The sequence below is a fragment of the Panthera leo genome, chromosome D1 (genome assembly GCF_018350215.1).
Source record: "Panthera leo isolate Ple1 chromosome D1, P.leo_Ple1_pat1.1, whole genome shotgun sequence".
Classification (NCBI taxonomy): domain Eukaryota; kingdom Metazoa; phylum Chordata; class Mammalia; order Carnivora; family Felidae; genus Panthera; species Panthera leo.
The window spans coordinates 7,420,496-7,436,863 of NC_056688.1; the positions used below are offsets into that span (position 1 = coordinate 7,420,496).

The 16,368-nt window shown below is 39.3% G+C and overlaps 1 protein-coding gene across 1 annotated transcript in view; it reads left to right on the forward strand.

The window, feature by feature from the left end:
- The window catches only part of DDX10 (DEAD-box helicase 10), a 272,994-nt gene that overhangs the window by 142,898 nt on the left and 113,728 nt on the right, over nucleotides 1-16,368 (forward strand). Inside the window, exons 14-15 of the mRNA XM_042907262.1 lie at nucleotides 9,707-9,826; nucleotides 13,448-13,612. Of these exons, the coding sequence (XP_042763196.1) occupies nucleotides 9,707-9,826; nucleotides 13,448-13,612 (285 nt within the window). The remainder of the gene's footprint in view (nucleotides 1-9,706; nucleotides 9,827-13,447; nucleotides 13,613-16,368) is intronic.

Here is a 16,368-nt window from a genome sequence, read left to right on the forward strand (position 1 = left end):
ACAAAAATCACCTAAGCATTGTAGAATATAAACAACAAAGTCAAGTACCCTTTGATTTAAATTGTACAGCCTTGAACAGATTGCCAAATTTGTCAAACCTTTGGTTTTCTAATTAAAAAAATCCTCAGGGCCCAGATTTGACTCATAGTTGTTATGAGCAGTAAATGAAGTAATGCTTTATTCCACTGGGAATTGTTTCACTAATTCTTGGTTCAAGAAGTACTTACTGAATGCTTCCTGTGTGCCAGCCTCTCTGTGATGCTCTGGGGATACAAATGGTAATACAAACGATCTTACCCTGGTGAAGATTACAGTCCATCAGGAAAAACAAATCAGGAACCCAAGTGGTGACTGTGGCTTTACCATAATGGGGGCAAGGGCGCAGGCCAAGTTTGATAACAGGCCGCTGCAATACAGTCAGCCGCAGACTAATGTAACTGGGACTTGGGTAGAGGCGGCACTGGCTCTCGTCATTCTCTCCAACTCCTCTGTCCCCGATTTTAGCAGTATGACTCAATTTATGCATATTACCAAGGTTTATTGTAGCTTGCCTTCCATTAAACTTTAAACAATGACATTGGTAAATGTGGACATTTGAAGAAAAATCCTGTGGATTGGTTAGACCATTTTATAAGATTATTTTCATAATTTATAATTTATAAGCACTCTGTTTCATAGCATTTTAGTTGACCGGCACTTAAGGGTCTCTTGTGTCCTTCCCGTTCCTTGCATTGCCTGCCTTGGGCCCCGCCCTCCAGCTGCTGTGGAATTCTGGGACTGCTGCTTGACTTAAGTTTACATTTGTGGAGGAGCCCTGAAAAGAGAAACTGCTTCCATAACAGCATTTTAAACTGAAGTCTAGTTACAGTCTAGATGGCTCTTTATTTTTAATTGTAGTAAAATACATAGAAAATGTACCACTTTAAGTATAGAGTGCAGCACATTCCCGCAGTCATGCAACCAATCTCCAGACCTCTTCTACACCTTTTAGGTGGCTCTTAATTTTAAGACTATAGGTTGTGCGAAGATTTCACAAACATACCTATTCTACTTACTGGTGGTGGTGTTTTTATTTTTTCCCCTAGCGTTATTGAGGAATAGTCGATCAATAAAATTGTATGTGTATACAACGTGATTGTGTTTTCATGTGCCGTGTGAAATGATTATCAAGATCAAGATAATTAACGCACCCATCACCTCACAGTTAACTTTGTGTGTGTGTGATGAGGATGCTTAAGATCTGTTCTCCGCAAATTTCACGTATACAATACAGTGTTTTAACTATAGTCACCATGCTATACATTAGATCTTCAGTTTACTCATCTTATAACTGAAAGTTATGCATCTCAATTTCTCCCTCTTCCCATCCCCTGGCAACAACTGTTCTGTGTTTCTGTGACATCAGCCCCCATTTCCCCTTTTTCTTCTCTATAAATACTCTACATATAAGTGATACCATATAGTATCTGTCTCTGACTTATTTCATTTAACATAATGCCTTCCAGGTTCATCCATATTGTCACCCATGGCAGGATTTCCTTCTTTTTCGTGGTTGAATAATACTCCATTGTATATGTGTACCACGTTTTCTATTAATCCATTTATCCTTTGACAGACACTTAGGATTGTTTTTATGTCTTGGCTGTTGTGAGTCATGATGCAACAGACATGGGGGTGCACATACCTCTCCTAGAACTGATTTTGTTTCCTTCGGATATATACCCAGGAGTGAGTGGTATTGTTGCATCATATGATAGTTTAAATTTTTAATTTTTTTGAGGAACTTCCATTCTGTTTTCCACTGTGGCTTAACCAGTTTACATTCCCACTGTGTACGACAGGTCTCTTTCCTCTACACCCATGCCAACACCTGTTACCTCTTGTCTTTTTGATGATAGCTATCTAATAAGTGTGAAATGCTATCTCATTGTGGTTTTGATTTCATTTCCCTGAAGATTAAAACTCCCAGAAGAGAACATAGGGGAAAAAATCTCCTTGGCATTAGTCTTGACAGTGATCTTTTGGACAAGATGCCATAGGCACAGGCAACAAGAGCTGAAATAAACAAGGGGTCTGTATCAAACTGAAAAACTTCTGTATAGCAAAGGAAACAAAAAGGCAGCCTAGGGAATGGGAGAAATATTTATAAATCATGTTTCAGATAAGGGGTTTCTGAGATATATATATATATATATATATATAAGGAACTGATACAACCCAAAAGCAAAAACAAAGTAATCTAATTAAAAAATGGACAAAGGACTAGAATAGACTTTTTTCCAAAGAAGACATACACATAAATGACCAATAGGTGCATGAAAGCATGTGCAACATCACTAATCATCAAGGAAGTTTATTTATTTATTTATTTATTTATTTTTATGTAGGTAAAAATAACTTTTTTGTAACTTAAATTTTTTTTAATTTTATTTTTTTAAATTTACATCCAAATTAGCATACAGTGCAAAAGTGATTTCAGGAGTAGATTCCTTAATGCCCCTTACCCATTTAGCCTATCCCCCCTCCTACAACCCCTCCAGTAACCCTCTGTTTGTTCTCCATATTTAAGAGTCCCTTTATGTTTTGTCCCCCCTCTCTGTTTTTATACTTTTTTTGTTTCCTTTTTTTACTTTCATCTGTTTTGTCTCTTAAAGTCCTCATATGAATGAAGTCATATGATATTTGTCTTTCTCTGACTGGCTAATTTCACTTAGCATAATACACTCCACTTCCATCCACGTAGTTGTGAATGGCAAGATTTCATTCTTTTTGATTGCCAAGTTATACTCCATTGTATGTATGTATGTATGTATGTATGTATGTATGTATGTATGTATGTGTATACACACACACACACACACACACCACATCTTCTTTATCCATTCACCCATTGGTGGACATTTGGGCTCTTTCCTACTTTGGCTATTGTGGATAGTGCTGCTATATACATTGGGGTGCATATGTTCCTTTGAAACAGCACACCTGTATCCCTTGGATAAATAGCTAGTAGTGCAATTGCTGGGTCGTAGGGTAGTTCTATTTTTAATTTTTTGAGGAGCCTCCATACTGTGTTTTCCAGAGTGGCTGCACCAGCTTGCATTCCCAAGGGAAGTTTATTTCTTAAGAAAATATTTTGTAGATGGGTTTCAAATCAAATGCCACATAGTACATCCTTAATTTATAGTGTAAAATTAGACTGTGTGAATTCTTGTAGCTCAGTAAATTTAGGATGATGAAGGAATTATGCTTACATAGCAGGTGTGGTTTTTTTTTTTTTTTTATATTGGTTTTGTTTTGCTTTTTAAATCTTCAGTTCTAAGGTATGATTATTTTTGGACTCTGAGGCAACAGTACTTATAAATGCTATGAAATGCCCATACTTTTTTTTAAATTTTTTTTTTTTTCAACGTTTTTTATTTATTTTTAGGACAGAGAGAGACAGAGCATGAACGGGGGAGGGGCAGAGAGAGAGGGAGACACAGAATCGGAAACAGGCTCCAGGCTCCGAGCCATCAGCCCAGAGCCTGACGCGGGGCTCGAACTCACGGACCGCGAGATCGTGACCTGGCTGAAGTCGGACGCTTAACCGACTGCGCCACCCAGGCGCCCCGAAATGCCCATACTTTTAATGTGAGGTCTCAGGTTATAATAAGTAATCTGTAAGGTTTTGACCAGGGTTGAGAGTTCTTTATTTTGTAGGTTTCCTTCACTTTTAGGTAAAATTGTTATTATAAATCATTAATTATTCCATGATGCATATGGGAGCTACTTTAAGGAAGCATAAACATCTGATTTCTTTAGAGTATCTTCTTTTAATTCTGACTTTCATCTCTGTATGGTTTTTGTTTTTCTTTTTTTTTGCAATGATACTTTGTTTTTTAATTTTTTAATGTTTATTTATTTTTGAGACAGAGAGAGACAGAGCGTGAGTGGGAAAGGGGCAGAGAGAGAGGGAGACACAGAATCTGAAGCAGGCTCCAGGCTCTGAGTCATCAGCCCAGAACCCGACGCAGGGCTCGAACTCAGGAACCATGAGAACGTGACCTGAGCTGAAGTCGGACACTTAACCGACTCAGCCACCCAGGCACCCTGCACTGTTACTTTTAATTTACCTCTAGGATGTATAGTAGTAATGCTTATATTAGTTTTTGTTTTCACTGATTATATTTGAATCTTGTTGTAGCTAGTGTTAAAACTAATACGGTCCTTCTCGGAACCTTTTATCTTCCAAGTTATTTGTGGCAGCCTCCTACAGCTGTCACAAGACCTTGAAAATTACTTGATGCTTTATCAATTTTGTATTTTATGATATTTTCCTTTTTGAATTTTATTCTGATGTCTAGCATACATGTCATGAAGGAAGTGCAAATGGAAATGAAAATTGTGTTTTGATGTTTTACATCTTGTCAGGAAATCTTTTGTTAAACTCTTTGGTTTAAAATTTACAAATTTCATTCTTTTACCAATAATACAAAGTCTTGTAGTAAAAATACAACTTTTGCCTAACAATAAGTATACTTGATATTTTGAATGACTTAATAGAAACTTAAAGTGTTAACAAGCAGCACTTCCCCCCCTTATCCAAGATTCAGTGTTGAAACTTTTACAGAAAATAAAATCTGAATTTTAAGAAGTTAAACTGTTTTTTGAAAAGTCATATAGTGTAAAACATATTGGTAAGTATGGTACAAAAAAAATCCAGAAAATTTTCTTATTTTAAACATTGATTACATAAAAATTAAAAATACATGTTTAGCAAAAAAACAAAACAAAGTCCAGACAACAAAATATTACCCTTGTGGTAGAAGTCCAAAGGTAAATGATGCAGTGGGAGAAAATATTGACACATTTTTAACAAATGAAAAGATCTCACAAATTAATAAGTAAAATGCTAGGAATTCATTAACTGTTGATAGTTGATAATACTGTTGAAGATGATACACAGTGCACAGGAAAAAAAATGTCTTTGGAAAGATGTTCTACTATGCTTAAAACAAGATAAATGCAAATTAAAAATTTCATGAGATACTATTTTTTCACCTAATTGGCAAAACATAAAGCCTAATATCTACTTTCTGAAAATAGATGTGGAGAATCAGTTACTCTCAAATTTTTGGTGGGACTGTTAAATTTTGTTTGACTTCTCAGGAAGGTTATTTGGAAATATTGAGTTGAACTTTAAGTGTACATACTCTTTGAGTGCTTTAACTTTTAGAGATTTATCCTGGGTAAGTGAATGCCCATGTGGATAGCTCATTTAGTACTTTGGTGTTCTTCATGTATGCTTGATTGTGGGTAGAATGTCTCTGGAAAGGATATAGAGAAAGGTATTAATGCCATTTGCTTCTTGGGAGGTAAACACTGTGGCTGCAGAAGACATGAATGGAGACTTTTTAACATGATTAAGACATGAATTCATAAGACATGAGTATCCTTTACAAAAAGATGAGTATGTATTAGCTGCTAAAGGTAATGTTTAAAAAAAAACTTTTTTTAATGTTTTTATTTATTTTTGAGACAGAGGGAGACAGAGCATGAGCAGGGGAGGGTCAGAGAGAGAGGGAGACACAGAACCTGAAGCAGGCTCCAGGCTCTGAGCTGTCAGCACAGAGCCTGACGCGGGGCTCGAACTCACAGACTGTGAGATCAGGACCTGAGCTGAAGTCGGATGCTTAACCGACTGAGCCACCCAGGTGCCCCATAAAGGTAATGTTTTAAAGAAGGACATTGTCCTTAGTTAAGCTAAGCCACATGTGAAACACACCATCAGTGGACACCCAGAAGATATTTGTTAATGCCACACATTGTTTGGGTGTTTGCCACTCATTTGAGACATTTGTCTCACACGGAAATTTTCCTGGACTCCTCTCCTTATCCTAGACTAGCTAGGGCAGGTACCCTGTTGCATAGATTCATTCATCCTTTTTATTTTTTCTGAACACTTAATACATTTGTGATTAAATAGTTAAAGACATTAAACAGTGGAAAATATTTTTTTCCCCATAGAGTTAGGCCAGGGAGGGTTGGGAGTCCCCGTCTCTTTCATTGCTCAGTCTCCAGCGTGCACTGTGGTGTCTTGTGTGTGGACGATACTCTAGGGCGTATTTGAATGACTGAAGAATAATTCTCAAGTATTGGAGTGAATCCCCAACCTGTCAATGAAATAAAATAAACATGTGTCTTTTCACCCATTTTGCAATTTCGGTTCTTTACAGTGGCTTCCCTAAAATGAACAAATTTGATTTTTTTTGATGCAAAGATCCCCCAGTGTTGTTACATAATTTCAGTGGTTTCATGGGTCTCCCTAAAGCTCTTGATATAGACCTGAATCATCCCAAGGTTCCACCATGCAGGGCTGGTTTTCTTTTTTCTTTTTCTTTTTAAATATTTATTTATTTTTGACAGAGAGACACACACAGAGCATGAACTGGGGAGGGGCAGAGAGAGAGGGAGACCCAGAATGCAAAGCAGGTTCCAGGCTCCAGGCTCTCAGCACAGAGCCAGATGCGAGGCTCGAACTCATGAACCATGAGATCATGACCTGAGCCAAAGTCAGATGCTTAACTGACTGAGCCACCTAGGCTCCCCGAGGTTGGTTTTTTAACTGATGTTTCTTCTATTTTGGCAGTTTTTGGTATTTTTGCTTTATGACTTTTTCTCTCATTCCTGGGACCAGGCCTTTTTTGTATTTTGTTCTAAAAAAATTTCAAACATAAAGAAAAGCTGAAGAAAGTGCACTTTGTACACCAAAATATTCACTACTCATTCTATAATGAAACTCTTACCATATGGCCTTTATCATGTAATTCTCCAACTATTTATCACACTTTTAAATTTAATGCACTTCAGAGTAAGTTGCCAACAGTATTACCCTTTGTACTGTATATACTTCAGCCTGCTTGGCATTCATTTAAGTTCATTACAGGACTGTTTTTTGAGGTAGAAATTTATGTGCAGTAAAATACACCAATCTTAAGTGTAACATTTGAGGTTTGACAATTATATACACCTGTGTAACTCAAATTCCTATCAAGATCTAGAGTATTACCCCCAGAATGTTGGCTCTGATTGCTCCTCAGCGTTTTTTTTTTAAGTGGTGATAACTTACTCCTGTATAATTGTTATTTTTACGTTGTAATGATCCTCTGAGTTTGCGCTATTTGATCAGCGTTCTCTCTGATGACAGAACATTAGCCAACCCATGATCCTCAAGAGTTGATCTAACCCTAAAAAGCAAGAAGATCAAGTAGGAATAACTCCGTCACCAACCCTGGCGATTGTGTTGGTGGTGTTCTTTGATAATTGTGGAGAAAGGTGGGGGTAGGAGTACTGGCTGGGAAGAAGGAAGTGGGGGTCTTATTAATGCCCTGTGTTCACAAGGTGACCTACAGGTGGCAACTTAACCTCGGTTGGCATTCAGCTTCCTAACACCCTGGTCTCTTTTAATGTAGAAGTTTTAATGCTACACAGCTTAGTTAATTACCCTCAGAAGTGAGAAAATAAGGACTGTATTATTTCCTAAGGAGAATAATAGTAGTGTATCTCAGAGCACAGTGGTGGGGAGAAGGTTGTGAGGGATGGACAGAGCAGTTTAGGGCCTTGTGCAACCTGGTGGCAGCATGCATGCAGTTGGGTCCGGTGGGGGTTGGGAGGAGTAGATGGAATATCCCATGGGAAGAAGAAATTTGAAACAAATTGAATTTATTTTCATAGAAATCTTGTGAGGTGCAGGTATAATGGGATTGTAACATTATTGATATCTCTCTGATGTAACAAAAATTACTTTAGAGAAGATGAATCTTTTCGTAAGCGTTTTATAGATTTAAAATCTTAGTATTTTTTTTTTAATGTTTATTTGAGAGAGAGAGAGAGAGAGAGCGCTCGCGCACACATGCAGGGAAGGAGCAGAGAGAGAGGGGGGGGCACAGAATCCAAAGCCGGCTCCAGGCTCTGAGTTATTAGCCCAGAGCCCGATGCGGAGGCTCGAACCCACGAACCGTGAGATCATGACCTGAGCTCAAATTGGACGGACATTTAACCCACTGAGCCACCCAGGTGCCCCCCAAATCTTAGTATGTTTTTAACTTTGACTTGATACGTGGTCTGAGAAATAAGTGTAATTAGATGGTATAGTTTTAGGAACCAGAACTATAAAAAGCAGTGTTAGTAACACCCACATAACAGAGCCATTGTACTTAAATTATCATGTTGCAACTTTCTTGTACGTAAATTATCATATTGCAGATACATTAGCTAATTTTCATAATAAGCATTATTGTTATCTAAAAACGTAATGTATTAATAACTTGCTACAAACCTCTGTTGTAGTAAATTTGTTATTTTTGATGTCATGGTACTTTATTTTTAAGCATTTTTGTATTCATTATCAATAATATAAACTGTTTAAAGTGAAGTGTTCTTTCTGTTTATTGATTACCATAATATAGCACTTATAAATAATGTACATCTTCTCAAAGCTTGTGATAACTCTTGTTTCCTAGATCAGTCCCTCCTTTCTTAGTTTTTATTGGGTGGTTACCTATAACACAGTGCTAAAAAAAAACCAATCAGTTAGGAAGCTCCAAGTCTGGGATTGATGCAGTTCATACAGATGCAGTTGGCATGATCTCTTTAGGTAGCTTGAAGAGGTCACTAGTGGTATTTGAGGTTTATTTAATACTTTGATTTTGTATATTTTACATTTATTATTAAATTCTCCCAGCCAACCCTATGAGACAGAGGTACTATTGAGGGTCAGTTTATAGCTAAAGCACAGAAGTTAAGTAACTTGCTCCTACATAGCTCATAAGTGGTAGTAGAGCTTGAATTCAAATTTGTTGTCTTCACTCTTGCACCAGAAACTTCTCATTCTGTCTACTTACTCACCTGATGAAGCCTGCCTTAGATTAGTTTACCAACCACCGCCGGTGGTATTCCTGGATCTAATGTAAGAAACATGGTGCAAATCCCTCTTAGTGGTGAGTTTCTTACTGTCCCTCTCTCATCTGTGCAGGCTGTGGTATGACCTCCACAGCTCCCCATTTCACATGGCTCCTCAGCATTCACTTAGCATAAGTAAGCAGTGGCTTCGTATGTTCACTACCTTGCTGTGGTGGTTTGAGGATGTTAGGTGGGTTCTGATCAGGGTATCCTGCTGAATTATTCTGATTCCATCTCACCTTTGGGCACAGCTTTGTTATCAAAGGCTTTTCCCCGTGTTCATATAGTAAATTAGTGTAATGGGAGGAAGAATGTGGAATTGCAAACAATGTATTGCAGTAATTTTGCTTTCCAGGTAAACATTCTCCTACTCTGAAAATTTAAGTTTGCACTTGGAATTAGAGCTATTTAAAAAATGTGTTCTGTGTTTTAGCTGGAAGAGAGCTTTATTTACCTTGGATGCCCATTTGTCACATTATCATGAGTTTCTGCTGCTTCAGCATTATCAGGGTAGCATGGTTTCAGTAATGGAAGAAATTTTAAAGGTTGCTTATGGCTAACATTTATCTTGTTTACACTTAAGCCCCTATAGTATTGGGGGTATCATTCATTAAAAAGTCTAATAACTTTATTTCTGGACAGTACTTTTGGTGCTTATTAGCCAGTGAGCAGGAAATATATTGAGTTTTATAAAGCGTATTGCCAGAGTGAAATTCCTAACGTAAAGCAGCCATTTAATCTCTTTTGTTTGTATATTTTCACATAGAAGAAAGAACCTTCTAAATCCAGTGTCAAGAAGAAAGTGACCAAGGTCGCAGAAGCAAAAAAAGTAATGAAGAGAAATTTTAAAGTGAATAAGAAGATAACATTTACTGAGGAAGGGGAGGTAAGATTCTTAAAGGCTTCATCTCTGAGATACCTTCCGCTTAGTGTAAAGAGTTTGACTCTCCTACTGACTTAACATTCATTAATGAGAGAAAGAAAATGTTCCTTTTTCTTTTTTTTAACGTTTATTTATTTGTGAGAGAGCACACGTGCGAGCAAGCATGAGTGGGGGAGGGGCAGAGAGTGAGAAGGAGACACAGAATCCCAAGCAGGCTCCAGGCTCCGAGCTGTCAGCCCAGAGCCCGACGCGGGCCTTGAACTCACAAACCGCAAGATCATGACCTGAGCTGAAGTCTCAACCCACTTAACACTTAACTGACTGAGCCAGCCAGGTGCCCCAGAAAATGTTTCTTTAAAGCGTGCTAAGGCGGTTCCTCTGTTGTCTCGGGCATTTCGTCAGCTGCCATCTGTAAGCAGGAAGGCCTTACTGACAGTAAACTGGGACACTTGTTGGTGCTAATGACACAGAGTTGGTTTTGAACTTTTTAAATTCCATTTTTACAGATTAGACTTTCCTGTCAAGGTGTCCATCAACACGTCCTTTGGGAACAAATGCAAGAATCGTAACAAAACCACTTGCCACAGCTTCTTTTCTGGGCCCTCAAAAGTCTCTGCTTTGCGGTTCCTCAGTCTAGATGCTGTATTGGCGTGTTTCTTACTGGTCTGGCTTTGAGGGCATTTTCTGCTTTCACATCATATCAGATGCAGGTGCCCAACTCTCTTGTCACCATTACCTCGGTCTTAGTGTAAATACATACTTGCAGAGTCGGAAAGCTTGCTGGTGAAAAGTCCCTCTGTCATATAACCTTGTTTTTGAAGAGGAAAGAGATGTGGAAAGTCCGTGACTGACGTAAGGAGTAATGTCGGGGGGCAGCCACAGCAGGGTCTAACTTGTGTCACCCCCCAGGTTTCCTGTGCTTTCTGGTAGAGTGCTCAGCGCCCCATGCCCCCTGTCCTCTCCTTTCCTTGCCTTGTCTTCTTCTGTTTTCCTCACAGCACTCTTGTGGCTTGACATCCTCTATTTACGTGGTTATTGTCGTTTTCTTCTGCTCCAGTGGAATGAGGGCAGCTACCCAAGGGAGGGTGTCTGTTGACTTTGCTCCCTACTCCATTCCCAGCTCTGAGAACAGAGCCCAGCATACAGTTAACCCAGAAGTTTTTTAAATGGATGAACTATTTTCTAAAATCCCAATAAAATAACAGCTTTTAAAATACCGTCATGTAGCACATCATGTATTTCATTGTCATTAATACAGATGCTGTGTAAACAGGCTGCATACACTGGAGTATTTTTTTTTTGAAGTTTATTTATTTATTTTGAGAGGTGGGGCAGGGTGGGGGGGTGCAGAGAGAGAGAGATTGAGAGAGAGAGAGAGAGAGAGAGAGAGAGAGAATCCCAAGTAGGCTCCGTACTGTCAGCACAGAGCTCAGTGTGGGGCTTGAACTCACAAACCATGAGATCATGACCTGAGCTGAAATCAAGAGTTGGACCTGAGCCACCCAGGCACTCAGAGTATGTTTTAACTGTGGAGTTAACAGGTGTGGATGTTACTTCGGGGGAAGGGAGCTTGGCACCAGAAGCCCAGATTTACACTGACAACATGGAGTAAAGTGGTGTATGAATCACATGAAAAAAGCGCAATTTAAAGTTGTTGGAAATTGTAGACAAAGCCTATAGAATTGATAAGTAATGGATCTTCATGAAATTACTAAAAAGAGGTCAGCATCTGAAGCGAGCTTAACCAGAATATAGTTGTATTACGTCAGATGCTTACTGTAAAGTAAGATTAGTGCTGTTCGTGTAATGAGGATCCTCACTGTGCTCGTAAGTTTAACTACACAGATTACTTTGCTCCAAGAAGGATACAAATCCTGAACTGTAAAATGTTTCAGTGTAAACTTATTGCTGATAGGAGCTCCATATGGCTTTGAGCCACGTTGAAACTTCTGCTCTAAAATTCTGAAAGAACTTTGCATTCAGCCCACAGACACAGAAGCTTCTTTCACATGGTCACGAGGCAGGGCTGAGGAGTCTGAGCATGGATGCCATGCCTGTTCCCTCTCACTCCTTCCTCATTGTCCGTGGCCTCCCATCGTGGCTGCACAGGCAGTGACATTCGTGATCCCTGGTCCCTGCTGCGGGGATCCCATCTGGAAGAATGGCCGCAGTGGGTGGTGACAGGAGTGAGAGGAGGCAGCGATACCTGTGACGCGCAGGCCTACAGCTTCTCTTTGCACGTTCATGAGCAGCCTTTCAAAACGGTGGCAGCTACTGAAATCCTCTGGCAACCAATTACTCGTTCAAATAAGAGAATAGGTTTTGTCTGAATTGCCTTGAATTTTACAATGTTAGACCTGGAAGATTACTGAGTCCACCAGACCTTTTCTTATTTTTCAGAAAAGGACCCAGATGCCCAGAAATGAAGGAATTTATTCAGGATTCTGCAGTCGGGCTAGCAGAAAAGCTGGGACATTAAGCCAGGTCCCCTGACTCCAGATCACTGCCCTGATTTCTGTGTTACCGTGTTCCTAACCATAAACTGTGTGTGTAAATTCCATAGATTTGAGCCAGCTCCTGAAATCTAAACTAATTTTTTTCTATGCTTAGTTATTTTAGTCTTTATGTGTAGTACTGGCTGCTAGGTGATTTATCGATCAATTCTGAGTATCTGATAATGTGCCAGATACTGTACCGGGCTCTGAGAGTACATGAACAAGATAGATGACTGCCCTCAAGGAGGTAAATTCTAGTCAGAAGAACAGGGAAGTAAAACCACAGAGGATGGTGAGAGAAGTGATGGGGGTGTTGGCAGTCGCTGGCAGAGATGATTTGGAACAGAGCTGGTGGAGCACAGCACACTGAGAACACTGTTTGAGATGATGTTGAAGCAACTACGTTTTCCTCCAAAGTATTTCATGACATTTTCCTTTAATCCTTCCGTCACTGGATCATGGCAGCGTTACTTTATCCTGACCGGGACAGTCTTTTTTGCGGGTTTGCCCACTTCAATTCTTTTTTTTTTTTTTTTTTAACGTTTATTTATTTTTGAGACAGAGAGAGACAGAGCATGAGCAGGGGAGGGGCAGAGAGAGGGAGACACAGAATATGAAACAGGCTCCAGGTTCCGAGCTGTCAGCACAGAGCCCGAAGCGGGGCTCGAACTCACGGACCGTGAGATCATGACCTGAGCCGAAGTCGGACGCTTAACCGACCGAGCCACCCAGGTGCCCCTGCCCACTTCAATTCTAAAGTTTGTTAGAAAGCTTAAGAAATATAGGTTGTGGGGCGCCTGGGTCGCTCAGTCACTTGAGCGTCAGACTTCGGCCCAGGTCATGATCTCTGAGTTCGTGAGTTCCAGCCCCGTGCCACACTCTGCAGTGACAGCTCAGAGCCTGGAGCCTGCTTTGGATTCTGTGTCTCTCTTTCTCTCTCTCCACCCCTCCCACACTCATGCTCTGTCTCTCTCAAACAAACATTTAGAAAAAAAATAAAGAAGAAATATAGGTTGTAAGGCAGAAAGTGGGAAAATACACCATTTCAAAATCATTCTGCAAAGGGAAATGGTTTTCTGTTGATGTTCCCTGTTTCGTGCACCATACTAAACCTTTTCCCTGCCTGCAGTCGGTTCAGCAGTGGCCTCAGATGCAGAAGTCTGTCTCCAAGGATGCCGAAGAGGAGGAGGACAGCACTGGGGGCATCAACTTAGATAAAGCAAAGGAAAGGCTTCAGGAAGAGGACAAATTTGACAAAGAAGAGTATAGGAAGAAGATCAGGGCAAAGCATCGGGTAAGTTTTCCATCTTGGATTAATACTGAGTGACATTTACTATGTCCCTAAATATATCTAGATATTTATTAGTTGTTCATCAGTAACCATGTTACTGTCTTCTTTGCTTTCTCTAACGCTTCTTTTTCTGTGGATATTTTGTCATTTTATCTGGTCTCCTTTTTTGATTTTGCTGGTGGAATCTTTGTGGAGTCACTGGTGTCTGAGAACATTGCCCACATCTGCTTTTGGTTGAGGTAACCCAAATAATGTTAGTGATTTCTTTTTAGTTAAAGCTTTGATTTTGAGATTATTATAATTTCACATGTTGTTGTAAGAAGTAATACACTCTGTTACTCTCTCATCCTATGTGCTCCATTTCTAGAATTTTTGCCATTTCAGGAATGTTATGTAACTAAAGCATCGTAATATGTATGTAGCCTTTTGAGATTTGCATTTTACACTGAGCAGAATTCTATGTAGATTCACCCAGGTTGTTGTGTGTATCAGTACCCGGTGTGGATGTACCACAGGCTGTTCACCATTGACCTGTTTAAGTGACATTAATGTTTCAGCTTAAACTTTATCATTGAATTTCTTCCCATAGCAGTTAGTTGATAATGCATGGAAGATTTACTTAGTGTATTAAAAAAAAAGAAAAGAAAGAGAGATAGAGGAACAAAGAAAGAAAAAGAAAGAAAGTAATTAACCTTGTTAAAGAGAGAGTGCTATAGCATGTGCACTGTTAGCCTTACACTTGGCAGTTTTCTGTTATCCCTGAAGTGGACTACTCCATTCCAGTCACTTAGTGACATTACTGTCTTCTCAGACTACTTAATTCCCATAAAAGTGGGTATTTCTCTAAATCAATGAGTTAGTTAATGAAATAAGACAGATTTAACATCTTTAAGGATGTTTCTCTAGCATGCCCTTGAGACAGGAATGACTTCAGGGGAACATAGTATCATGGCTAAGGCTGTCTGCCATAATATGAAATTCTGGGTCAAGAACTTGTAAGCCTTTGGATGTGGACATTACTACATCCTGAGAAGGATTTTTGTGTTTTTTGATTCCTGTTTGACCTTATAACGATTCAGTGGCTCAGTAAACTTTTCTAGAACAGTGGTTCTCATTCCTTCAAGCTTTGATGCCACTTTGCAGTAGCGTTTGATGAATAAAAAGAAGCAGACATTGAAGATAGCTTCAGGGATGGAAATACAGGTGAAAAAGTCATTCCAGAAATGTGGGGAACAGATGAACCTCAGATATACTGTTTGCAGTTCAGAATGTTATCACACAAACAAAACATTTCATGCATTGCTGTTTATTACAGTACTTTAAGTTGAAAGTTAGCACTAATTATGTTATTAAAATTTTTAATAATGTTAAGAATGCCAGCAGTGTGTCACGTTTCAGCTTACACTTCACTTAGAGTACTTATCTGGGGAGACTGAACTAAAGGACCTTTATCCTTTATTTTTATTTTTTTAAGTTTATTTTTGAGTGAGAGAAAGAGAGAGAGAGTGAGAGAGTGTGTGTGTGTGCGTCCGAGTTGGGGAGGGGCAGATATAGAGAGGGAGACACAGAATCCGAAGCAGGCTCCAGGCTCTGAGCTGTCCGCACAGAGCCCGATGCGGGGCTCTAACCCATGAACCGTGAGATCATGACTTGAGCCGAAGTTGGATGCTTAACTGACTAAGCCACCCAGGCACCCCTAGACTGACTGACTGACTGACTTACTTACTTTATTTATTTATTTATTTTTAACATTTATTCATTTTAAGAGTGAGAGAGACAGAGCACGAGTCGGGGAGGGGCAGAGAGAGAGGGAGACACATAATCAGAAGCAGGCTCCAGGCTCTGAGCTGTCAGCACAGGGCCCAACGTGGGGCTTGAACTCACGGACTGGGAGATCATGACCTGAGCTGAAGTTGGACGCTTAACTGACTGAGCCACCCAGACGCTCCATATTTTTAAATCTAGCCAGCAGTAAAGGCAGCAGGAGGCATTTACATAAAGGAAAGCTTTCCCACTCTTGCCCTTTCTTGTCTCCCCCTCCCTTCCTCCTCTCATGTGTAGAAGTTACTGCATCCAGGTTGTGGAATATTTTTTCTGAAACCTTTAGAAACTTAATTTCAGTTTGACTAATTGTGCATTTATTACACAGTGTGTGCTAGGCTTTGTGAGGAGAGAATACTTAAAATATATGAGTTTCTCTGTCTCTTGGAAGATTATAATTAAACCACAGTTAACTGTGGATATTCCATCACTGCACAAAAGCTTTTTATACCTTTTTTTTTACGTTAACATTTTCAAAATGAATAATATATTCACATTGTTCTAAAATAAAGATCATACAAAAGCTAATGTTGAGAAATCTTGCTTCTGCCGATGCCTGTCATTCTCACTTATACCTACCCCTGTAGGTAGCTATTTTTATTAATTATTAATGTATCCTGGCCGTTTCTTTATGCAAATGCAAGTAAACAGAAATAAATACAGATCCTTATTTTCTCCCTTTGTTACAAGAAAGGTAAGTATACTATATGTAGATTGTTCTGCACATTTCCATCTTCAGTTACTTTTGTGCTTTTAAATAATTCATTTTCTTTGCACCATTGTTAAAAGTAGCATATGATATTTAAGCTATCGCTGTGATTATCTCATGGCAAGGTTGAACAGAGCAGTTTGGGCTGACACAGCTGTGAAAGAAATCACAAGAACTTCACATACTACTAGTTTCAAAGTCAGTACCTTTCTAACTAAAATAGATAGGG